The 25,334-nt window shown below is 41.5% G+C and overlaps 1 protein-coding gene across 1 annotated transcript in view; it reads left to right on the forward strand.

Annotated features, from left to right (window-relative positions):
- Positions 1-25,334, forward strand: part of ITPR2 (inositol 1,4,5-trisphosphate receptor type 2) — a 483,190-nt gene that overhangs the window by 419,396 nt on the left and 38,460 nt on the right. The window contains exons 53-55 of the mRNA XM_032855215.1: positions 9,863-9,993; positions 11,088-11,253; positions 21,528-21,688. Coding sequence (XP_032711106.1) covers positions 9,863-9,993; positions 11,088-11,253; positions 21,528-21,688 — 458 coding nt within the window. The remainder of the gene's footprint in view (positions 1-9,862; positions 9,994-11,087; positions 11,254-21,527; positions 21,689-25,334) is intronic.

The raw sequence follows: 25,334 nt of genomic DNA on the forward strand, positions 1-25,334 counted from the left end.
ATTTCAAGAGTTTTATATATTAAGACGGAGTGGCTTTAGTCTGTGTTAAATCTAGGAAGGGCAAAATTGGACTTGGGGAAGACGAGGGATGGAAAAGTAAATAAGGCCAGTGTAGGGCTGGAGTCCTCTGTTTCCATCTGGGAGCACATTCGTCTGATAGTAGTGAAAGGGCGGTCTTTCCCAAGCTGCCTTTTTCCTTGAGATGTTGGATTGCTGCCTAGGAAAAATGTATCATGCCTTCTACAAACAAAATCTTTCATGCTTTATGACCTAAAGGGAGAAATACATACATGCACATTCCATCCCAAAGTCCCAGCAGCTCTAAGAACTGAGAATAGCTGCCTCCAAGACTTCTTCCCCCACTAAGGCCTGGCTAGCCAGTGCAGGCTCCCAAACGACAAACCAGCTCATTCCTTGCTTGTGTAGCTTTACTGTGCTCTGCAATTTCTAAAATCCTGTTCCATGCATCCTCCACCTTAAACAGCTCCAATTTCTGCAGCCTTCCTCACACAGTCTAGCAGTGACTCTTGATGTCACACTCCAGGGCAAGAAGCTGAGTGGAGTTATCATATTCTGGATAGTGGAATTTGGAATCACACCATACCCTTGACCCATATGTGGCTGACTCGGCTAAAATGCCTTTCTTCCCTGGTTCAGCTGTCAAGCCATAATTGCCTGTCCCATACTCATATAATTAGGAGTTTGGGATTTCAAATATAAAATGATGCATTCGTTTTTATGTATTTCTGCCAAGTAAGAATCCAAGGCCATCCCAGCTTGTCCCGGGGATAGATGAGGAGTTTCTTGGACTAGGTGATCTCTAGGTTTCAAGCCCCTTCCTGTTCTCACATGCCATGGGGTTCGTGGTATCTTCATGGATCCTGATTCTATGAAGCAATATGTTTACTCTCTCTGTGTCATCCTCGAGCTGATAAGCTACAGAACAGGAATTGGCAAACGACGGCCCACACGGAAATGTGACTTGCCACTTGTTTTTGTAGAGCCCTCTGGGTAAGACTAGTTGTAACCTTTTGAAAAAGTCTTTTCTTTAAGGAAAAAGATGCCATGGAGACTTATGTCACCCACAAAGCCTAAAACATTTCCTCTCTGGCTCATGAGAAAGAAAAAAATTGCCAACCTCTGCTCTGGAAAATTTTCATTAAAGCTGCTAGGAATGCTGCACGGGACAGTGCTAAGGACAAATTCTTTAGCTTGTTACTAGAAATATGCTTTCAGACCGACATAGTCATGTTCCATGCAATTCTTCAGCCACAGAGATCTCTGTCTTAAATAAATGATCATTTAGCCCTTGCTTCTCCATCTTTAAAAAAAATCATGAGACTCCTCAGAACCTCCTTGCCAAAGCCCAGATACACAGTGTCTGTCACATCCCCAGTCTGAGGTTAGTGGGAACCCCTACTGGCTTCCCTTGATCCCACCTTCTTCCCACACTATCCTTTTAATGATCCATTTTGGTATATTGTCTTGGGGAACAGCATCTAGCTCATTTGTCAGCAGCTTGCTGAATCTGTCACAATCTCAAATTCAGGTCTACACATGCTCCTCTCCTGTTATTATTTAGGATTTTTAAAAATACCACAGCAAAAACTTGGCTATCATTTTAGTAGCTGGGTAAAATTAAATAGCTCTTAGGATCCTTTGGCCACCTGGAAGTTCAGTTTTTTGTCTCTAGTACTTGTTATCTTCTTTTCAATTGGACACTCTTTTTCCTTAACAGAGTGTGAAAAATAATAGGTTTAAAAAAAATGTACTTTCTCCTTAGTGGGAATGGTCTAATAGCACAGTCCCGAAGATATTGTGACTGTGTTCCTTCCTTACTCTTCTATCTCTGAAAATTACCTTAGAATTATTTCCTTTGTATTAAGGCGAAGTGAGGTCACTGCCAGAGCCTCTTCTTCTGGAGTGAGATCTTTCCAGTCATATGTGGTGTGAGCATATCCCAGGATGTGGCAGCCTCGCTCTGTGCAATCTTATAAATCTTGGGCTCTATACAACTGTTTTTGCTAATCAGCCAGGCAGTCTGCTGTCATTGTTTTATGTGCTATTACTAATTTTGACAGTTTGACCTTAACATTTAAAAAAAATGAAGTGCATATTTTTGTAAAACAGGAAATTCATTGTCAATTTGACACAAATCCTTGATGATGGTAATGGTGATGGTTATGACATTATCCTAAAACCTTTGTTCATTCCTTCCTTCATTCCTCCAACAATATTTGTTCAGCCTGATCTATTGGCCTGCCCCCATGCTGGGTGTTCAGGACGTAGTATTGAGTAGACAAACATAGCCCTGGGGAACTTTATAAAATAGTAGGGTGGGGGGAGACACAAAAAGTTATAAATGTGGTAAATACGACCAGCGGTGCTATGATCTATAATTACAAGAGAGCTTGGCTGTAGGCAGAGCAAACAGAAAGGCCTTTCTGAGGAGGGATTATTTAAACTGAGACTTAGAGCATGAGAAGGATGCAGTCACACCATTCCAGGCACAGGGACCAGCATGAGTAAGGGCCCTGAGGCATGTCAAGGATAGATAGATACTATTAATTATCCTCACATTATGGGTAAAAACACCAAAGGACACAAACTTTAAGTAAGATCACATTGCTAGCAGAATAATCTAGATCTCTGATTCCAAGGCCTGTTCTCTAGTCTTCTAAGTCTTAGTGTCTTCTAGCTAAAGGATTAATCTCTGTACACTTTTTTCTTCCCTAACCAAAAATTAGATTGTTAAAATTCTGCCTATCAAATTGCCTTTCAACTAGAATGCTTGGGTGACTTTTCTGTATGCATGCTATCCTCTAAAGGCAATTCTTTAGACATAAATATTCTTAATTATATATTTCTCAATGGGTGTTGATTCACTCCCCCTGGCCCTCTCTGCCATTCTCCCACTCAAGACGTTTGACCATGCCTGGAGACATTTTTGGTTGTCACAGCTCTGGGAGGAATGTTTCTGGCATGTAGTGACTAGAGGCTAGGGAGACTGCTAAGCTCCCTCCAATGCACAGGACAGCCCCCCTCAACGAAGAACTCTCAGTCCATAATGTCAATAGTGTTGATGCTGAGAAACTTCATCCCATCATGAAGTCTGTTCAGATATTGGTTTATAACTCTGAATACAAACTCATAAAAGGTTTCTCATGAAAGCCTCTACAACACATTTCTCACCTGATTTATTACACAAGGAACAGAACTTCCCTTTTCTCTATGGACAGATGGGGATAATTCTTCTAGGCTTATTACCCCTGGAGCAACATATCCATGTTTTTAGGCTTTACCTGAGCTGGGAGTAGGGGAAGGCGGGTATGATTTTATAGTAAATCTCCCAGAGAAGGAAGAAGAGGATAGTAGGGGAATGTCAGTGCTGGAGGTATGGCAGAGACACTGTTGGGAGCCAGAGCTGATGACAATGGCTTCACACCATCTGGGGTCATTTCTAAATCAGTGTTTTGAAACTACAGGAATGCCTGTTATTAATGTACCTACTCTTTCCTCTGTGCCCTTTTTTGCATTTGTTACAGTAAGTGGTAAAATTCATCTGACTGAGAATTCCAAAGATTTGATCTTCTAGCCCTTGCCACCTTTAAATCTCGGCCACACGTAGCATTTAACCGCAAAGGTAGAGGAAAAGCTAGAACCTGGTGTTTGTTGTGCAGCATGGGTCGCTTAGGTTTAAAAATAACTTGTCCATGTCTAAGACCAGAATTAAATTTTAATTTGCAAACCCTAGTGTGCATTTGTGACGGCCCTTGGTTTGTTACCTTGTGGACAGCAGGTCCGCATTACAAAAGGCCCAGACCCATACACAGGAGCAGAATAACAAGCCTTGTGGTGATTGGGAAGCCCAGCAGCTGGTCCCCAAGGAAGCTCCAGTGGATGCTGATAGGGTCACTGTCCCAGCAGCCGCACATTCACAGGGTAACGGGCAACCAACTGTGGCGGAGAAAAAAAATAAAAAGAACTTTTATTTTATTTGCTGCAGACCTACCTGAATTCTTAGACAAATATAATCACTTACCAAAGAAAAACCAAAAAAAAAAAAAAAATTTAAAAACAGACTTTCTACAAAAGTGAGGCCTGTTTTAAGGCAATTTACAAAATATCATTATGATTATTTTCTAAGTAAGGGTCATTCGTACAGAAGAGGGAGGAAGCGCACAGATTTCTCACATGTATGAGCAATTCAGATTTAATATGTTTTGGTATTTTACTTTAATAAAAAAGACTGATGAGTAGCTGAAACTGATCAGCCTTGATGCCGCTCTATGTTTCGGCTTCCCACAGGGTGCCCAGCATTTTAAATTTCTCTTTCTAGTTAACATTAAAAAAAAAAAAAAAAAAAAAAAAGAATTTCCATAATGAATCGATTAGAATTAAAGTTTAAAACTAACAAACAAGAGGTTTTCAATTGCACTCAGACTTTCAGCTATATCTCAGTGGCCATCTGAGCCATCTGTTGTTTCTAAGAAATCATAAAAAAAAGGGTACTTTAATTATTAAAGCAGAAAAATAGCATTATTAAATACTCTTATTCAAGCATGTCCAATACTCGAAAAAACGTATAGGCCAACACCTCAGATCACAGCCAACAGAATATATTTTATCCCTTTCTTTATATAAAACACTTTAATTTCTGTTATGAATTAAGAAACGTACTTTATTTCACTAATACTCAGTTGAAAATGAGGGTAATTTAGTCTCCTCTTGTTCAAGTATAAAGGTGGCTATGTTAGAACTTTAATTTTCCGTAAGATTTTATTGTCATCTCTCAGTAATAATAATTATGACCCCTAGATTTGTTACCCTTATGTGCCAAATGATGTTCTAAGTTCGTTACATGTATTATATTTAGTTTTTAAAATGCATCCACATTGCACATCTATTTCCACTAATTCAGTTCTTTCCTTTCGCCTGTACGCAAGCATGCACTCTCACTTCTTTTTTTTTTTTTTTTTAAGATTTATTTAGAGAGAGAAAATCTCAAGCAGACTCTGCTGAGCGTAGAGCCTGGCGGGCAGGGCTCAGATCTCACAACCCTGAAATCGTGACCTGAGCGGAAACCAAGGGTCTTAATGCTCAAACCAACTGACCCATCCAGGCACACCCCTCTCACCCGTTTTAAAACCACCTGATTTGGGGGCACCTGGGTTGCTCAGTGGGTTAAAGCCTCTGCCTTCGGCTCAGGTCATGATCCCAGGGTCCTGGGATCGAGCCCCACATTGGGCTCTCTGCTCAGCAGGGAGCCAGCTTCCTCCTCTTCTCTCTCTCTCTGCCTGCCTATCTGCCTACTTGTGATGTCTGTCTGTCAAATAAATAAATTTTTTAAAAAATCTAAAAAAATAAAAAATAAGTAAAACCACCTGATTTCATCGTTACTGCCTTGCCACTATTTGCTAGCCCATTATTTGTTCTTGTACCTGAAACCTCCTTACTTCCTCAGTTTGAACCACCTTCTGCACTCTTGTTACCCACCCACACAAACTGGACTCCTCCTTTTCAGGACCAGAGTTTCAGATATAACAAGTGGCCTGAACTCTCTCCTTTTGCACCAACCATCTTCTGTTTCACTATTGGCCATATTCCTGTCTTTTCCTAATGACCTGAATGTTCACTCCAGACACCTGTTCTTGCTTCTCATGGGTTTTGACTCTTCCCGTAATGGTTACTTTTTTTTTTTTTTTTTGGCATCTTCTCCATCTTTACATTATTTTCTTCCTGAATTTTGGATCACAGAACTCTCCTAGTTCTCTTGTGCTCTCTAGCTTTAAAAATGTTTTCTCACTTTCTTGTCCTCCAGTCATCTGGTATTCTTTCCTTGTCTTCATCACAGCACCTTGCACCCAGCTCCTCCTCCTCAGTTGCCCATATCTGTGCCCTCATGGGACCCTCCATTCCTGGGTCAGCTCTGGCCGGAAGCTCCAGCAGGATGTATAACAACGGCCTTCTCCCTCAGGCCTAGCGTCCTGCCGGCTCCTGTTCATCCATCCTTTCCATTCTCATGGAATGGAAATGTGTGATGAGCCTGGTTGAGGCTCATCACACATTATGCCTCCTAAGTGGTCTTTGTACCTCTAGTCATTCTCTCCTCTTCCATTCACCTACTGTATCACCCCCAGATTACTCATCAGAAATCACTGCTTTGAATATTTCCTCTCCTACCCCAACTCGAGATTTTCATGATGCTCCACTGCCTGCCAAAGAAAACCCAGACTCGCACAGATCTCCCAGTTTATCTCCCCAGCTTTATTTTCCACTCTTTTACATGCTGGCTTATTTGATATTCATCGTATAAGAAAAGAACTTGCTCACTGGCCCTACCATGGCAATGTCTCTCCACTGATGTTTTAATCCATTGACTATTCAAGACAAAAGTCAGAGTCTACATTAGAGGTACTCCCCACTCATTATCCCTAGTATTAAATGTTCTCTCTCTATTCTGATCTCTTTGCCCCACTCCTGTGGCTATAATCACATGTTAATTTGTCTTGTATTTAAGTAAATGTTTTATCTCATACTGTTTCATTAGCTAGATGACAAACCACCTTGCTCCTGTTTGAAGTTCTCCAGCGACTCCCCTTGGCTTTCAGGATAAAGTTGAAGCTCTTTAGCTGGGATTATGAGTCTCTCCATAATAAACAGCTCCCTCCCTGTTTCTCTTCTCACACTTGTCTGCAGGCACCAAAGGCCCAGTCATTCTAATGCATCTGCAGTTCTTCAAACGCCTTCGCTCATCCTCTTTTCTCTGCCTAGAATGTCTTACTTTGCTGATATTACTGGCCAGGCATGCGTCTCTTTCCATATTCACCTCAGGCACCACCTCCTTCAAGATCCTGTTCCTGATGTGCCCCCATCCACGAGACACACACTGTCATGGGTGCACAGTATCCTGGGATAGGGCATTGCTTTTGTTCAACAGCTGACCAAACTTCCCTAGGAAACCATAAATCTCTGAGGGGCTGCCACACTTCCCTCTTCCCACCTGTATACCTAGCACCTTGTCCTGGGTCTGTGGAGACAGTGCGATTACGCAGGTTTGGCGCGGGGAAGGCCAGCTGGTTATGTAGGTAGGTCTCCACAAGGTGGCATTTGCTTAGTTGAATTTACTATAACTCAGGGCCTGGCTTTTAGGCTGCAGGCCTGGGAACTTGGCTTAATGTATTGCAAGTAAATCCATCTCTGGACAATAGAGCCTTATTCACCAAACTCATGGAGGCTCCTGTAGAAAACAAGCATGGCCAACGCCCCGATTCTTACAGAGTGCGCTGCCTGGTTGGTTGCTGTTACTGACCTGACCTGGGCATTTTCTCCCCCTGTGTACGTGCCACACGGAAAGTCTATACTCTCCTTTATATATTCATAGCCCATCTCTTTTACTTCTCAATGACTAATCACATGAATTGTGTGTGGATTTTACTAGCTCACCTGTTAACAAATGAGCAACCTCATTTTTAAATTCTTAGGGCAAGATGGAGGACTTTTAAATTCTTTTTAAATTCTTAGGGCAAGATGGATGGCTTCTATGTGCTGATTAACCTCGCATGTAATTAAGTCTTTAGTAAACATTTAGGTAACATGACCAGGTAGTTTGAATATATGAATGCAGATCCTGCCACTAGATATGAGATTGCTTTGACTGAACGTCTAACCATGGCTAAGTAGCACAAAGACCTATTCCCTATGACCTCATTACCAAAAACCATATTTCTCTGTGAGAATGACTTTAATTCTCTTATGTATTTCTTTTTTTTTTTTTTTTTAAGATTTATATTTGACAGAGAGAGAGAGCACAAGTAGGCAGAGCAGCAGGCACAGGGAGAGAGAGAGGGAAAGGCAGGCTCTCCACTGATCAGGGAGCCAGATGTGGGGCTCAATCCCAGGACCCTGGGATCATGACCTGAGGCAAAGGCTGCTGCTCAACTGACTGAGCCACCCAGGTGGCCCTACACATTTCTAACCAGCTTTCTTCATGTTCTTCCTAGCCACCACGTTAGAACGCACCTTCGGGTGTCGGGAGCCTAACTAGCATGTTGCAGAGTGAGCTTTCTCTGCCTGCCTTGTCTCCTCTGCTCTGCTGCCCCCACAAGCCTTACCTCTTCCCCATTTGTCCCTCCTCCAAAGGCACCTTTATTTCCTCTACTTTCTAAATCAGAATGTGCCTTGAGGCTCACCTCTAAGGTAAGTGTCTGCACAGCCTTGGCTGCTAGCTTTGATGCTGCAACTTCATGCTTGCCCATCTCTGACTTCCGCCCTCCTCTTGAGGTATATATTTATGTTTTAAAAAGAAACCGCTCTGAATAAAGTGAAAATATCAGGATCCTCCTATCCATGTGAAGTTAAAATAAAGTCAGTTCACAAGAGGAAAATCAGCCTTTTTGTAACAAAGTACCAAACAGGCAGTTGGTCTTGGATCATGTAGACAAAATTAGACTGTTTCTTTTCTTTTCTTCCCCCCCCCTTTGGTTGTTTTCATATTTGCGCCCATAGTTACACAATTCCAAAATTCGACACCACTACTGTTCTCTGACCTTGTAACAAGAAAAACACATTTCTACTCACTTACCAATTTTAGGAAATCCTGATTCTTTATTTTTTTTAAGATTTTACTTATTTTTTTATTTTAGAGAGAGAAGGTGTTTACAAAGTGGGGGAGGAGCAGAGAGCGAGGGAGTAGGGGGTGGGGAACATCTCAACAGACTCCATACTGAATGCAGAGTCTGATGTGGGGCTCCATCTCATGACCCTGAGATCATGACCTGAGCCGAAACCAAGAGTTGGACACTCAACCAGCTGAGCCACCCAGGTGCCCTAGAAATCCCGATTCTAATATAATATGAACTTTTCACTATTTTAAATGACTGGGGAATTATTACCAAGTTTACCTATAAACCAAATAAGGGCAGGAATTTTTTTGTCACATTATATCTTTTCTGTCTCCTTGTTTCACCCTAAATATTTTCACATAAGTACATTCACATAAAATAAACTGTTCACATAAATATATTGTTCTTCTTGTCATCGCTCAATGCGCATCATTAAAACAGCTTAGATGCTTAACCAAATGAGAGAATATCTGCCGTAAATTTTTAAGCACCTACCATGTGTTTGCTTATCCCTGTGCAATGTTTCACATATCCTAAATATAATCTTCTGAAGGGTTTCATCCTTAATTATAACTCCCCATTTTACAGATGAGTATAGTGAGGTCAAGTGACTGCCCAAGTCTCAGTTATGGGACAGAGTAGAATTTGGAGCCACGCCCATCTGGCTTCCTTGTGCGTGCTCTTTTTCTTGCAGTATCTTTGCTTCCTGGGTGAGTGGACTGTCTTCCTGAGGTCTTACCACAATCTCCCTGCACTACAACAATGCACAGGGCAGACGAGCTTTCTTATATGTTGTCCTTTCCGTTCTGCCATTTTTCACTCTTGGAAGAAAACAAATATTTCAGAATACTAGTGTGTGGGCTTCTCAGCCTGTGTCATTCATGGGCTACTACAAGTCAAATATGTGTTATGTGCTTCAAAACATTGTGTCATGACACAGTTATAAAGGAATGGCTCTTTGGATGTAGACAGGAGCGTATTTAAAACAGGAGTTTTCTGGGATGCCTGGGTGGCTCAGTTGGTTGGATGACTGCCTTCGGCTCAGGTCATGATCCCAGAGTCCCCGGATCAAGTCCCGCATCAGGTTCCCAGCTCCACAGGGAGTCTGCTTCTCTCTCTGACCTTCTCCTCACTCATGCTCTTTCTCACTGTCTCTCTCTCTAATAAATAAATAAAATCTTTAAAAAAAAAAAAAAAACAGGAGTTTTCTGTCTGGTTTAACTCATGTGTTTTTACAGCTGATGAAGAGTATGAGGATGGAATTGAAAGGACATGTGACACTCTCCTCATGTGTATCGTCACTGTCCTGAACCAGGGCCTTCGGAATGGCGGCGGTGTGGGAGACGTTCTCAGGAGGCCATCGAAAGATGTAAGCTGGAGAAAAAAATATCTTTTCAAGAAGAACATAAGCATTCTTAAAATTTTCTTAACAACATCTACAGCACAATTTTGTTTGCTGTACCTCTGTGTGATTTGCTTTAAATGTATAATGGTGGCCATTAAAAACCAATTAATTGTATACTAGAACTACACAGAAATAGCTCATGTCCTAAAAGATCAATGTCTGTTAGTAGGGTTATGAAAAGTTTCTAAGTTTGAACTGTGTATTGTGTTACAGCTATGAGATCATGACTACCAACTTAGTAGAGGAGTTAATTGTGACATAAATAACAGGAAGTAGGCTGCCTCTTGTGTCTCAGCCTTCTCAGGAGTGAAGATTTACTCTTTGCCTCTGAATGGTAATAGCGGCCATTCTTTATCCTTGATGAATACAAAATTTGAACAAATTCTAACATGATTTCATATATTAAAATGGCAAGGCTAAAAAATTTCTCATTCGCTGCAAAAGCTCAAACTCCAGGCAGAAGGCTTGAAAAATCCGAGTCCTGCGACAGGCCAGCTGTGGCTTATTGTCAGTCATCTAAGGGTTCCTCGTCTATGAAACGGCTGGATTGCAGCGTCTCTGACGTGTGTTTTAATACTGCCCTTCAAGTGGAAGTAAGCTAGAGCTGTCTGTACTTAACTCTATAAGGCCAAGAACAAATCTACTCTAGAAATGGATGAAGCATTAGGTCCTTCTCAGCTCCAAACGGCTGACCTTGGGAATTTCTACTTGTCTACCGTTTGTGCGGCTTCTGGGATAGGGTCCCGATGTGCCAAAATGCATTAAGCAGAATAATATAGTACAGTGGTTTTTAATAAAACGTACATTCCCCCATTGGTGGGAGGGGTATAGGTCCTGGAGAAGGGAAGGTGCTCTGGGAACAGATGTGAAGTGTATCTCACAACACTTAAAGGAAAGAAAATGAAGACAGAAAGTAGGTCTTATTTTTTCCAGCTCAGAGCACTATTTATATTCATTCAGTAAACAGACACTGAATGTATTCTCTCCTAGACCATGTGCCAAATCAGCGTACCTTGAAAATATGTATACATATATGTTCTTTAAAATTTTTCTTTCAGGAGCCTTTATTTGCTGCCCGAGTGGTGTATGACCTTCTTTTCTATTTCATTGTCATCATTATTGTCCTAAACTTGATTTTTGGTGTTATCATTGATACTTTTGCTGATCTCAGAAGTGAAAAACAGAAAAAAGAAGAGATTCTAAAGACAACCTGCTTCATCTGTGGTAAGTGGTCTCAAGGTACTAAAATAATGGGTGAAGAAACTGTCCAGGAGGAAGGAAGGGCTAGAGTGATTTTTATTTGTCATGCTTTGGGAAAAACAATTTCAAAATGAAAGCTGGACAAAAATTATATAACCAAGCAGCAGACTAGGGTTCTCTGCTTCCAGAAATAGATAGAAGAATGATATCCAAAAGTTATCTTGTCATCATTTCTGCGATTTGTATGATTCTCTGACTGTAGAATGTGTTGCAAAATTTCAAAAGGTTATACCAACTGGCAAACAGATTTTTAATCACAATAACATATTGATTAAATGACAGGATGATTTTTATTTTATTTTGTTGGATTATGAATCCACAGATGATTTTTCTAGCAGCTTGGACTTATGTTCACTGTACTTCTCTCAGTTTTTCATCTCTCTCTCTCTCCCTCTCTCTCTCCCTCTCACACACACACACGCACACACACACACACACACAGAGCATGCTCTCCTTCTCTTTCCCCATTGTTAGCTCTCAGACTCACCCAGCTCTCTACTTGTCCTCATCATTCCCTTCTGCTCTACCATCTTCTTAATATTCTTCAGCCCTTCGGTAGTCTCTGCAGCTGACCTAGCACCCTGGAGTTCTTCCCTCTCTTTGAATAATCACCAAGTCCAGGTTATTCTCACCAACTCTTTCACCACATTGAGCTGAAGAATCTTTTGCTTAAAGTCACATAACAAGCATAAGGGCTTCACTATAACATTATTCTACATAACTCAAATTGGAGTTCAAAAAATCCCATTCTCTCTTGATTCCCCTTTTGTCAACTGTCTCATTCTCCTAATGGGTCTCCCAAACTTTCCAGTATTCCTCCAACACTCAGACGTGTACCCAGTACTAACCTATAACAATGAACTGTATTCCAGTGAAACAAACATGAGTTGGACATGCCCTTCTTCAGAGTGTTCACAATCTATTGTGGAATACAAACACAGTTAAGTGTCATTGATATCTAGTGTGTTAAGATACATGAGAGAGAAGTTCGTAGGCTGTTATACCCCTTCAGGTTGTAGTGGGGAGAGTCAGGAGAGGCTTTTAGGAGAGATGGTCACTGAATTGATGGTAAAGATGGAAGGTATCTAGTCATATTATATTGTGTAGAAGCAGGGTACCTGAGTGCCTCAGTGGGTTAAGCATCTGCCTTTGACTCAGGTCATGATCCTGGAGTCTTGGGATCAAGCCCCACTTCGGGCTCCCCACTCAGTGGGGAGTCTGTTTCTCCCTCTGCCCTTCCCCCTGCTCATGCTCTCTCTCTCTCACATAAATAAATCAAATTTAAAAAATAAAATAAAATAAAGTGGGTAGAAGCAGAGGGACCATCCTAAGAACAGGCATGAAGAGAAGAACAGCACAATGGGAGTCCTCAGTTCCTATAAGGAGCTCAGTGTTGCTGGAACATGAATATCAGTGTAGTCTGTGCCCCGAGAAGAGGGTCACCAGGACATGGCCTTTTATGTTAAAATAACTTGGACTTTGTCCTGTAGACTTACAGAGGAGCTGAACCATTAAAGAATTTAAGTAGGGGAGTACAGGATCTAATTTTTGTTTTAGAGCAATGGGGCTCGTTGTTTGTCAGGGGATATAGTCCAAGTGAAAGGTAATGAAACTTTGTGGTGGGAAAGTTAGAGTGGCAGTATTAAGGGTAGTGGACAGGGTTGTGAAATATTTAGAGACAGAGTTTTAAAAAACCTCAGTGGTTAGGAATGAATAGGTTAGGAATGAATATGAAAGGTAGTGGTGTGTGGGGGTGGGTGGTAGTACCAACAGTTGAGTTTGAGAAGAAAAGAAGAAGAAAAAATTTGGAGAGGAATATGCTGAGCTTGACTTTGGAAATACTGCACTTGCAGTGTGTACTCAACATCCCAGTGGGCCACACCCAGTACAGAGGTCTGAGCCCCAAAGAATGAGTCTATACTAGAGTGAGTAACTGGGGAATCCTCCGTCTGTGTGTGGTAGCAAAAGCCAGAGCATGGGGAAAGACATCAGAGGGGCATGGGAAAATGATGGGGTTTAGAGTGGGAAATATCAGTGTTGAGAGAATGAGGGTCACCCACGCGCGCACGCACTCACACACACGCAAAACACACAGATCTTCAGTCAGCGTGGTGTGAGGAGAACCAAGAATGTGTGTCACGTGGATATGAGGGGAGGACACAGCCTTGGGAAGAAGGTGATTGGTTATCAGCTATTTCAAAGCAGAGAAGGCCAGTAACACATTATGCCAAATAGAGCCTTTGGATTTCTCATTCAGGTGATTCAGGATAAAGATGGAGTCCTTTCCATGAGGATAAGTTGCACAACACTGGGGGAGACTTACTGGAAGGAAATGAGGCAGACAAAAAGAGTCTTTATTTATAGGTGTAGACTAGATGGAGGGAAGCAAGAATGAGATGGAGCCAAGGAAGATATCACACAATAATTTGGGTATTTGAGAAAGAAAGGCTTTGGATGGAAGAGTGAGTTCTGTGGAGGAAAAGAGGTGCTGCCCTTGAAAATCTTTCTGTGTCCCATGGTCTTGCTTTTACAGGACTTCCTCTAAGTCCTTCACTTCATGATCATAGTGACTATTATGTCAGTGCACAACTTTGGAAGAAGGGGTTCTTTGGGAGAATGTGTCCGTTAGATGTGAGCCTCATTTGAGGCCATGATCCTGCCTCCCATAGTCTAACAAGAAAGATGAAAAGCAAAGCAAGCCCAACACTTAGGTACCATTCCTGCTCCTCTAGGCTTTCCCTTTGCTGTCAAAATTCTCCTTGGCTTTTCCCAGTTACTAAAAAAGAAAAGAACAAAAGAACCCTATAACCTGTAAATTCCTTAAAACATCACAGTAACCCTCATCACCATACTGAATGTTTTTCTCAGCTCTCCCCATTAGTTTTCTGCGGACCTTTTCTTTTGCCTTGGATTGCCCATTCTCTCATTCCATCACAAGCCTTCTTCCCACCACTGGATAAGTGGTCCGGATTTTATTATTGCCAAATGTGCAACCACAGGTCCAGCCTCTCTCCAGGCTTTTGTCCTTTGATTTCAGTTGTTGACTGACACCTATACAGGCATAACTTTTGGCAGCCAAATTTACCATGTCTAAAAACCAGTGCATCTTCTATCTTCCTCCTCTGACCTTGCAATTTATTCTGACCTCCATATTGCCGTTGATGATATCCCACTGGGCCTTCAGTTTTCTGGGCTGGGAGCTTCTCCATCATTTTTAGCAACTTCTTTTTCTAATTCCAGGTGCACTAGTTACCATCTGCTAATGAATCTGTGTTCCCAATCTCACTCACTTCTTTTCACATATCCCACAGCCACACCTTGGTTTTTCAGGCTCACCTTGGCTCACACCCCAAAATGTTCTGCTCAATGCTGCCAAACTAATTTTTCCAGTTTGAATTCATCACTTCCTTACTCAAAAGTCTATCAATAGCATTTCACAGTCTGTAACTCTAAAATTCCAAATTTCCTGGCACATAAGGTACTCCATAGTCAAGCTCCCTTTTTGCCCACCTTTTCACCCAATGTTCCCCTGTTTATAGATCAACATCCAGCCCAACTGCATTACTCATCTTCAACTTAGAGACTCTCCACGTGTTCTCAGTTATGGTGTTTCCATTTGGAATGCCCAAACTCCTAAGCTATTGAACTCCAACCCTCTCTCTAAGGCCAGCTCTAATGCCATTATTCCATGAAGCCTTCTCAGATTCCATTTACCAGCAGCAAACATGTCACAGCTTTCTAAACTGCTGACATCATACTTAGCAGTATGGGACCATACTTATTTTTTGTTGTCTTACCTCTGTCTGATGGTATACACCATCACTTCGTAGAAAGGGCATGGACTTCATGCTTAAGTAAACACACTGGTTCCGTATCCTGGATATTTGATCTTGGCCAAGTTTCCTTTTCACCTTGAACTATTGTCCCCTCATCTGAAAAATGGGAGAATATAATGCCATCTTCTGCGGTTTGAGGGAGTATAATTGAGATCATGTGCCTCAAAATTCCTAGCTCAATGCTTAGCTGAGTAAGCCCTCAATGCACATTAATTTCCCTTCTTTAAGAGATCCATATCATATTTATTTTTATGCTTCCATAGTATGTATTGAGGACTATTCATAAATATTTGCTTAGTGAATGACTATTCAATAAATCAGCCTAAATTAACATTGTCTCTATATTTATGTACCTTATAACCTATAAAAGGAAGATAAAGTGGTTAAGTACTAAGTTGATATATACTGCAGACAAGAAAACTAGGTGTACCAATTCCAAGTTATTTTAAATTTTTCACCTTCAGGGTGTTTCGGTAGCATACACATTATCACAGAGATATAGGGTGATAAATCAGGAGGCTTAAGGAGGAGATATTAGATCAACATGGTCTATTTTCCAGAAGCTTCACATTTATTCAAAAATTTGAGAGGACATTTAAGTAATTTAATCTCAGAGTTAATTTTAATAGTATTTTTTTACATTAGAACAAATAGTATGCTACAAAGTAAAATAAAGTTTTTTAAAAGTAAAACAAATTTAATGTGAACATCTAAAATAAAACAGGATTTAAAAAAAAAAAAAGCAAACTGAAAAGTATTCCCAGGCACTTAGAACTGCTAACCCCTGTGAGCTCAGCAACATAAAGTTTCTCTACTCTCTGCCCTCAAAGGACCTTTAGCAGAAATACGTGAGAAGCATTATCATAATGTGTATCTAGATATGCATGCGTTCCTGGAATTTCTTACCATGTATAAGATCTAATACATACCATATACGTTAAAAGATCTTTAATTACAAGAATGATTTAGACAGTTGGGATATTTGGGGGTTGTACTAGTAGGCTATAGAAGAGTTGTGATCAACTGATAAACGGTTCTTGTAAGAACTGGGTGTTAAGCTGTGATCCAAAGAGGGGCATCTTACCAAACAACAGAGGAGAGAATCTCCACAGTAGGAGAGAATTGGCTCCAGTAGCACACGTACCAAGTGACACCCATAGTAGCAGCGGAGGGGGAGGTAGATTCTGTGACAGGCAATGAGAGCAGATGGGATGTTCCTAGCCTTGAAGGCAATGACCAGATGTTTCAGAGTTATGACTCAGAAAACAATTGCTAGTGATCCAGAAGGCGACCATGATAGGGTGATGATTAGCAGATTACAGAGCTGAAGCAGTAAGCAGAGGAACAAATTGGCACCGGTGTCCATATTAATTATTAATTTTGAGTTATCAGAGGCTGAAGGTCCAACCAGAAGGAGATGTTGACAGACCAGTGTGACAAAATACCAAAATGGAGAAAGGATTGATGGTAGTCAGGTGCCTCAAATGAACGATCTAAGTGATTTAATAGGAGATAAAGACTATATGTCAGAGAGAGACAATGTGTTCTTCTCTTAGTATATTAGTTCTTTATCTGTACTTGTGCCTTAAGGCCATTTATACATTAATTTGTTCAACAGTTACTTACTAAGTATCTACTAAGTGCCAGCAGAACTATTCTACTGGCACTTAGTTCTACTAAGTTTTGTTCTTAGTTCTACTAAGTTTTGTTCTACTGCAGTGAACAAAAAAGGACAAAATTTACTGCCATCATGGGGCTCATTTTTCAGCACACATGCAATGTGTGATGCTAAGGGCTATGCAGAAAAACAGAACTGAGAAAAGGTATGGGGATACCTGGGTGATGGGTGGATGTGTGCCCTCACCTTAGTCAGACTGTATGGGAAACACAACATAGGTACAGGATTATTTTTTCTGAAACCTTTGTGTTGAACACACAGAGTTCCTCTTATTCTTCCTTTCTTTCTATCTTATCATCTCCTCCAGTACCCTGGCTTTCATTGTTTATTTTATGTCACTTATCCTTGAATTAGTATATTTATACCTTGACATCTCTGTTTAAGAGATTTTTAGCTTCAGATCTAACAGCCCAACACTGGTTGTTCTATAGGCATCAGAAATTCAGCACTTCCCCAATCAAATGTATCTTCCCTCCAAAGTCTCTTCCTTCTTTTTTGTTTTCCCTTGCTGTACTGATATTACCATAAATTCAATCATTCAGGTCAGGAACTTTAGGGTCATTCTTGATTCCTCCTAAATCTGTCCCTCTAATTGGACATCAAGCCATCTTAAATTTTCATCCAAAAACTTCTCTTCAATCTCTCCCTCTTATTCATTTTTTTTTCAATTATTCTATCAATGTTAGTTGAATGCCTACTGTTTTCCCAATACTAAGCCAGGTGCTAATACAAAAATAGAGCAGACAGTAAAGTGTAGAGGCTACAATAGAAATAGATAAATTTTCATAGCGAAGTGTTATAGGCACAGGGAGGATCCACCAACTGTTTGTGTTTGTGCAAGTCAGTGGTAGTTGAGCTGGGTCTTGAGGAATGAGTACCTGTGAGGCAGGAAAGAGAGGAGGTAGAGACATTGGATTTTCTAATCCATTCAGAGTTTAGAGAATGGTGAGAAGGTCCCAGTCATTCTAAGAAATGTGTACAGAGTAGATTGTCAGAGTATGAATTCAAGGATGACTTTAAGTTCCCTGGTTGACAAGGACTTCCTTTAACAGAGGTGAAGAAGAGCTAAAGAAACAAATTTTTGATGAGCTGAGTTTGACATACTCATAAGTGAGCCAGGGGGATTTACCCAGAAGACAGCTAGAAATAGAAACAGGTTGAAAAGAAAGGTCAGTGTTGGGGCTGCCTCACCAGCACAATGATGGTTGAAACCATGGGAATGGCCAACAAAACTTAGAGAGCAAGAACCAGTGGAGATGAAAGACAACCAGTTCCCTGCCTTTACACCCCCCACTGCTCTAGTCCCCTGGTCTCCTCACTCTCAGCCTCTACTCCCAGTCTTCTTCTAAATCCCACCACAGGAAGTTACCTGAAGCACCGCTCTCAACGGGTTAGTCTCCACTCAGAGGCCTTCAAGATAAAGTGCAATCTCCATAGCTTTGCATTTAAAGCTCTTCACAGTTAAAAATAAAAATAAAAATAAACTCTTCATAATTTGTGCCAAATGTACCATAACATCTTCATTTCCAAGTGTTCCCTTTGGAGGAATTGACGTCCCCCCCCTCCCCCCAAACAGGTCATCCACTTTCATCTGTAGCTTTGCCCTGCCATTGCCTTTGCCCAGAAGGCCAAAGAACATGGCTTTAGAGCTAGAAATGTTTTTGTTTAAATACCGACTGACTTCTCCACTAACAAGAGGTGTTAATTTGTGCAATTTATTGAATTCCTCTGAATCTCTTTCCTCACATACTGAAAGGTCAGATTGGATTATTGTAATTATAAGAGCCTATTTAAACATCTTTATGTTGTTGTTGGCACAGATAGGTGCTCAATAAAAATTAGCTAGCTTTTATTACCATTCATCTCTTTTCCACTTGCCATTATCCTGTTTCAAGGCTAGACACTTAAAGCTTTACACCTCTTTTAAACCTTTTAAAATGTACCTCGTCACAATTCATATTGTCCTCCTCTGTGTTTCCTTGGCAGTTTATACCACTTCAGGATATAATGCAAGCTGTGTGTTTCCTCTACCATATTACAGATTACCTGATAGTAGACACATTATTTTATAGCCCTATGTACCTTGCAATAGGAATGTAATTGTTTGAACTGAGTTCTGGAAATATCTACTTTAACATTCTCTCTTTCCCTCTTTTTAAATAGTTTAACCTCTTGAGGAGCTGCCAAAATTGTTTTCTAAAGTAGCTGCCCTCTTTTACATTCCCACTGGCAGGGTATGAGGGCTCCAGTCCCTCCACAGCAACACCAAGATTTGTTATTAATCTGTATTTGATTATAGTCACCCAAGTGGAATAACATTTTATTAGTGAAATATTCTTAATTCATTCCATAAATACTGTATTCAGGGCTGACTGTGAACCGGACACCCATGTTAGCTATTAGGACCAGTGGTGGAAAAAAGGGACAAATGTATCTGCTCCTGGACACACAATAAATAATAAACACAGAAAGTTCTTCTCTAAGCTCCTGGATAAAATGGCGTTCCTTTCTTCTGTACTGATTAGCAGGCAGGCTTCTCCTCACACCGTCATGTTTACTTTTTTATCTTAGACACATAGTCCAGTTTAATGGAACGATGATATGGCTATGTTCATTCTGTTAGGAGGTGATAAGCACTCTAGGAAAAAGAGCATAAAAGAGAAAGAGTGATTGAGGCTGCTGGCAAAAGGGAAGGGGCAGGTTGTAGGACTATATAGAGTGGTCAAGTTAAGCCACAGGGAGGTGAGATTTGAGCAAAAGCTTGAAGGTGAACAAGTCAGTCAGCGAGACGCCAGAGAGAAGAGCGTTGTGGCCAGAAGAAGCGACCAGTACCAAGGCCCTGAAGCAGGAGTCTGCATTCGAGGAGCAAGGAGGCCAGTAGGGGAGTTGTCAAGGTAGAGGAGAATAAGAGACAAGGTCAGAGAGGCTATAGGGCCAACTCACTTCGACGTTAGCAAACAGATATTACACGGGACCCACTTAGACTCAACAATTGGTCATTATTCCTCTGAACTTAACTTGGCATCACCTGAGCACCTGTATTTTATCTGGCAACCCTACTCAGAGGCCATCGTAAGGCCTTTGACCCTTACTCTGAGTTGGTGGAGAACCACTGCAGGGTTCGGAACAGAGGAGAGACACCATCCTGCTTCAGGTTTTGAAGTTTCTCAGTGGCCGCTGTGTTGAGTATAGGCCTCAGAGAGTTAAAGTGGAAACAGGGAGACCTGGAAGGCAGTCGCAGTAGCCCAGGTGAGAGACGATGAGGGCTCAGATGAGAGCCGCAGCTGTGGAGGTAAGGAGAAGGGACCAGATTCCTGGTATCTGCTGAAGGCAGAGCCAAAAGGATTTCAACATGAATTGGATATGGGTGAGAGAAAGAGAGCATCCAAGGATGACTTCTTGGGTTTTGGCTTGAACAACTGGAAGACTAGAGTTGCCGTGGAATGAAGAGGAGGACTGTGGGTGGAGCAGTTTTGGGGAAGAGTATGGATTTTATTTGGGCCATGCTGAGCGGATGATGGCTCAAATGAAATGAGGCGTCACCATTAGCCAGCGAATTTTATGGTATTTTCCATTAAAATAGCCAATAATGTAATTTAAAAGGTGGCCCTTCCACTAGGGACAGATTTTTTTTCTTTTTACTTATTGTACTTTGTATCTTGTTATTTAAAGCGTCTTCTTTGTTCCTGAATGGCTTTTTAAAAAATATGCTTAGGAGGGGCGCCTGGGTGACTCAGTGGGTTAGGCCTCTCTCTTCAGCTCAGGTCATGATCCCAGGGTCCTGGGATCGAGCCCCGCATAGGGCTCTCTGCAGGGAGCCTGCTCCCCACCGCCTGCCTGCTTCTCTGCCTACTTGTGATCTCTGTCAAATAAATAAAATCTTTTTTAAAAATATGCTTAGGAAAGAATAGCTGGGATTGGAATTCAATTTCCTAGTTTCTTCTCCAGTATCTGAACTGCAAAAACCAGACTGTATCCCAACACCCCATTTTACTTGGCAATCAAATTCACTTTTCCATAGATGTTTTTCTCCATCTCCATTCATTTTCTTTCATCCACTCTCAACCCTTGAGAGAAAGGAATCTTACTATGCAGAACCTCTCCTTGGTGTCCTTCCAGCAGCTGAAAATCTGCCCTGGATATTGAACAGACTATCCCCTCCTTAAAATGCCAGGAACACAGTGGTCTAAAAGGCTGGAGCCCTTACTCCCCAGGAGCAAAGATCACTGTGGACATTGGCTTGCCCTTCACTGATTACAAGTGGTTTTCAAGATGACTCTCTCTGCTGCCTCTCCTCTTTTTACCCAAGTTCCTGGATAAAATAACATTTTTTTTCCTGTCCTGATTAGCAAGTGTGCCTTTTATTGCATGATCATTTTTACTTCTTTTTCTTACACTTGTGGTCCAGTTTAATTGAACAGTGTTGACATGGCCATATTTAAAATTATCTGCAAATTTTACAACTGTAACAGCACCGTGCATCTCCAAGGATCCATTGGATGGGGGGTGGAGGGGTGGGAGAACATTACTTTGGAAGCAATCTACAAGCTCTGGCCTTTTTTCTGGAGGTCTTATGTCCTATGCTGTTTTGGATCATGACATTCTAAATCAGTACACTCATGGAAAGCCTTTATTCATAGAATTGTGATGTCTTGTTTTTACACTAAGAAGTGAGTGCTGATGAACTGACAGATTACATATGTTGTGCTTTCTGTGTTTTGCAGGACTTGAGAGAGATAAGTTTGATAATAAAACGGTTTCATTTGAGGAGCACATCAAGTCAGAACACAATATGTGGCATTATTTGTACTTTCTCGTCCTGGTGAAGGTTAAAGACCCAACTGAATACACTGGACCTGAAAGTTACGTGGCTCAGATGATCGTGGTAAGTGATGAGAGTGTTTGAACCTATGACTACGTTGCCTGTGTGTGTTCTCCCCTTCTCTACCCTCCCCTTCTCCCAAAACATAGACATTCTCCCAGTCATTTTGTTAACTTCTAAACAGGACTGTCAGTCACTGAAGAACCTTCATGCTGCCTACATCACTGGACTTCTTGGTTATCGAAACCAAATTGAAATCTCAAGTGCTCAGAGGATATTTACTGAAGAATTCCCTGGCACCACCTCAGTCCCGACTCTCATCTTCTGATCTCGTGTCATTGCTCGTGTCTCAGTTCTCTAAATCTAGAACTTTCCCATTGTCAAATGGGAACAGAAGAGTCATACTCTAAGAAATTCCTTGTATTTCAGAAATCAGGAGTTTAAGAAATTGAACCATGTTTGGGAAGAGCATAGTGTTTGGTCTCAGTGGGAGAACACTGGCGTTCTGTCTACATACAGTTTGGGTTGTTGCTGACGATTGGCACTGATTCTGCCATACCTACTTGCTTCTAACTCCTTAGTAAGATGGGTTGCAGAGGCTGTGGTTGTCCATGACTTGGCCTTTCTTCTGTTTTACAGAAGATTAAAATTAAGTGGCTTAAAGAGAAGTCAGAGTTACGTTAGTGTGTCATGATGCACTTTTAGTGAGTATCAATGCGTCTGAAATCAATGCCTATATTCTTATAATAAACATGCTGTATGTTGGACTTTCTTTCTCAAAACCCTTCTTACAAAACTATTTGAGAGTGAAGCTTTAGAAGAGGCAAGATCCTCCTTGCAGCCTGGTCTCAGGGTAACATGTAGTCAGCACCAATGCTGAAGCTTTGGGAGAGCCAGATGACGGTAGCTGTGGGTCCTTCCTTCTGGAAGCTGGACATGCCTGTAGGAAGACATAAACTACAGAGGGAGCAACCAAAGACTATGTTTGGCAGGTAACATATTAGTAAGAGCAAGTTAACATTGCAGTAATGTATCTCATCTGACAATATTTATGTGTCACAGGAGAGCTACATGTAAATTGAATTTTTATTGCTAAGGGTTTTTCATGTTTTTTTTTTTCTTTTTGACTTGCGTCCACTGTAAGTTGTTTTATTGGGGTTTTTTTTAAGATTTTATTTATTTATTTATTTATTTGACAGAGAGAGAGAGAGATCACAAGTAGGCAGAGAGGCAGGCAGAGAAAGAGAGGAAGCAGGCTCTCTGCTGAGCAGAGAGCCTGATGCAGAGCTCAATCCCCTGACCCCAAGAACATGACCTGAGCCAAAGGCAGAGTATTAACGCACTGAGCCTCCCAGGTGTCCCTGTAAGTTGTTCTGTGTGCACAGAAGTTTGCATCCTGCCATGAAGTTGTCATTCTTTATGGGACAGTGGGCAGAGCTTAATATTATTTCTTTTTTTTTTCCCCCCATGTTTCCTTTTCTGCCCTCTCTCCCATCTACATTAGGAAAAAAGGTAATCAGTTTGAAGATAGGCATTCATAGCCATTATTTAGACATTTTCGATCTCAAGATGCCCAAGGACCATCTTTGTGAAATAGTTTGCATCTGCTTGCTGGGGAAAAACACGTAGAATGTTATGTTTAAAATGTTTAACTTCACATTGCTGTATTTTATCAAAGTTTGAGTCAATTGAATGAATACATATTTACTGGGCATCTGTTGCGTCCCTTCGACTAAAAGATTTTGGGGAAAACACTGAGGAGTCTGACACATTCCCTCTCTGCCAAGGAATTTGGAGTTTAATAAGAGGGAGAGGAGAAAAACAAGCCAAAAGTAGAATAGGTGAAATTCCGCAAGAGTGGAACAAATGAAAATCTGTGAAGGCTTAAGGATACAGAGTGACATCCAACTGAGAGGTGGTGGAAGGGAAATGCTGTGTGCAGGGTGGTGGGTGGGTGTTAGGGGCAGTATATCAGACAGGGTAGGATTTGTGTAGATTGGGACTGTCTGTTGGATTAAGACTGATTTCCAGTGTGAGGGAGCAGACAGAATGCTCAGACACCCAGGGGTCATTGGCTCAGTTTCACTGATATATAGTACACTTGTAAAGAAGCTCTGGGACATAGGATAGAGAAAATAGGTTGGATTTGGTGGTAAGTGTCAGTTTGGGTTATCAGTTCATCAGGAATGGGAAGCCACTGAAGGATTTCACTGTGGGAATGATGTGGCCTAGGACAGTAGTCAGGCCATGGTGTGTAGGCTGGTTGGGAGAGGGGAAAGATGAAATCAGAGGTGGTATTTGGCAGTTGATGAGGTGAGGGGTAGGGAGGATCAGGAGAGGCAGTAGACTACAAGATGAGGCCAAAACACCTGACGTTGTGAGCCTGGTCATTGGGAGAAAGGTGTTGTATCAGTTACAGAAGGTCTTCTGCAAGAGGAAAGGCTGGTCAGAGAAGAACACTTGTTGATTTCGAAATGAGTCTAGAAGCTGAGTCATAAATCAGGAGGGTCAGGGTAGTGACAACACCACAAGCCTTTGAGCCAGGAAGATCTGGGCTCAGACATTAGCTCTGTCACTTACTTGCTGTGTGGTCTGGGATATCTTGGGTCAGTCTTTGAACCTATTAGGGCCTCTGCCTCCTCATCCAAAGGGAAGATTGGTGTGAGATAAGTGAGATGATCCTTTAAACGTGGATAGCACAGTGGAGGTACTCGGGAACTGACAGTTTTCACTGTGACTGTCTACATGAAGTGACAGTTGAAACCATCAGATTAGGAAGAGAGGGGAGAAGAGAGCATGTGTAAAGAGAAAGGAAGAGAAAGCCCAAGACAGAACCTGGGGGATCCCCCATTCAGGAAAAAGAAGAAAGATAAGTAAAAGAAGTAGAAAGGAAGACATTAAAAGAGGCAGAAGGAGAACCAGGATGTGGAGTGTGTCAAAAGCCAAGAGACGAGCCTCGCAATGTCAGAGTTTCGACAACATTAATTGCTGCAGAGAGGCATGAAGAAGAGACTGGTTAAACAGAGCCTTTGGGTTTTGTAATAGGGAAATCACCAGGTGGCTTTTACCACAGGACCCATCTTTCACCTTAGCATGAAAACCAGCCTTTGGCTGAGCTCTTGTGCTTGAAATTTTAAGGATCCATGTCATTCCATGTTTCTCCCCTTCCTATGCCGTCAGCTCTCTCCAGAACCGTGACGGGAGGGAGGAGCCCTCACCAGCTTATTCCAGTATAAACTGTCTCCTTGTCATCCAAGCAGGGCATGGCCAAGACAGCAGGCACCGTTTCTGAATTTCAATGGCCAGGAGAAGGAAGAGTGAAATTATTAAGCTCAGGATGGATGGAAACAAAAAGTCATTTACACAGAAGAGTGCTCACTTACTGGAAGAGCCTTTTTGGGAACATTTCAAAAAATCTGTAGCTAATGAATCCAAATTAGAAAATCTGTTACTCCAAGCTCTGTGGAGATTATGGCCTTAAGTCCTGATCCTCTGGGAGGAAGGGAGAGAGAGGGATTGGGATTTTAAAGCACAGAACAAGTTGAAGCAAGTCAGTTCAAAGACTAGATATTTTCTCTCTCCAGCCCAGAGGCAACTACTCTCAACAGTTTGGAAAGAAACCTTACAGACATTTCCTTACCACTTTTATTTTTGCTCCTTAAAAATAGCTTCATTTACCTAGTTGATTTAAGTGCTTGTTTATCAGCAG

Source organism: Lontra canadensis, unplaced genomic scaffold (assembly GCF_010015895.1).
Source record: "Lontra canadensis isolate GAN:19392208 unplaced genomic scaffold, GSC_riverotter_1.0 scaffold9, whole genome shotgun sequence".
In the NCBI taxonomy this organism is placed as follows: domain Eukaryota; kingdom Metazoa; phylum Chordata; class Mammalia; order Carnivora; family Mustelidae; genus Lontra; species Lontra canadensis.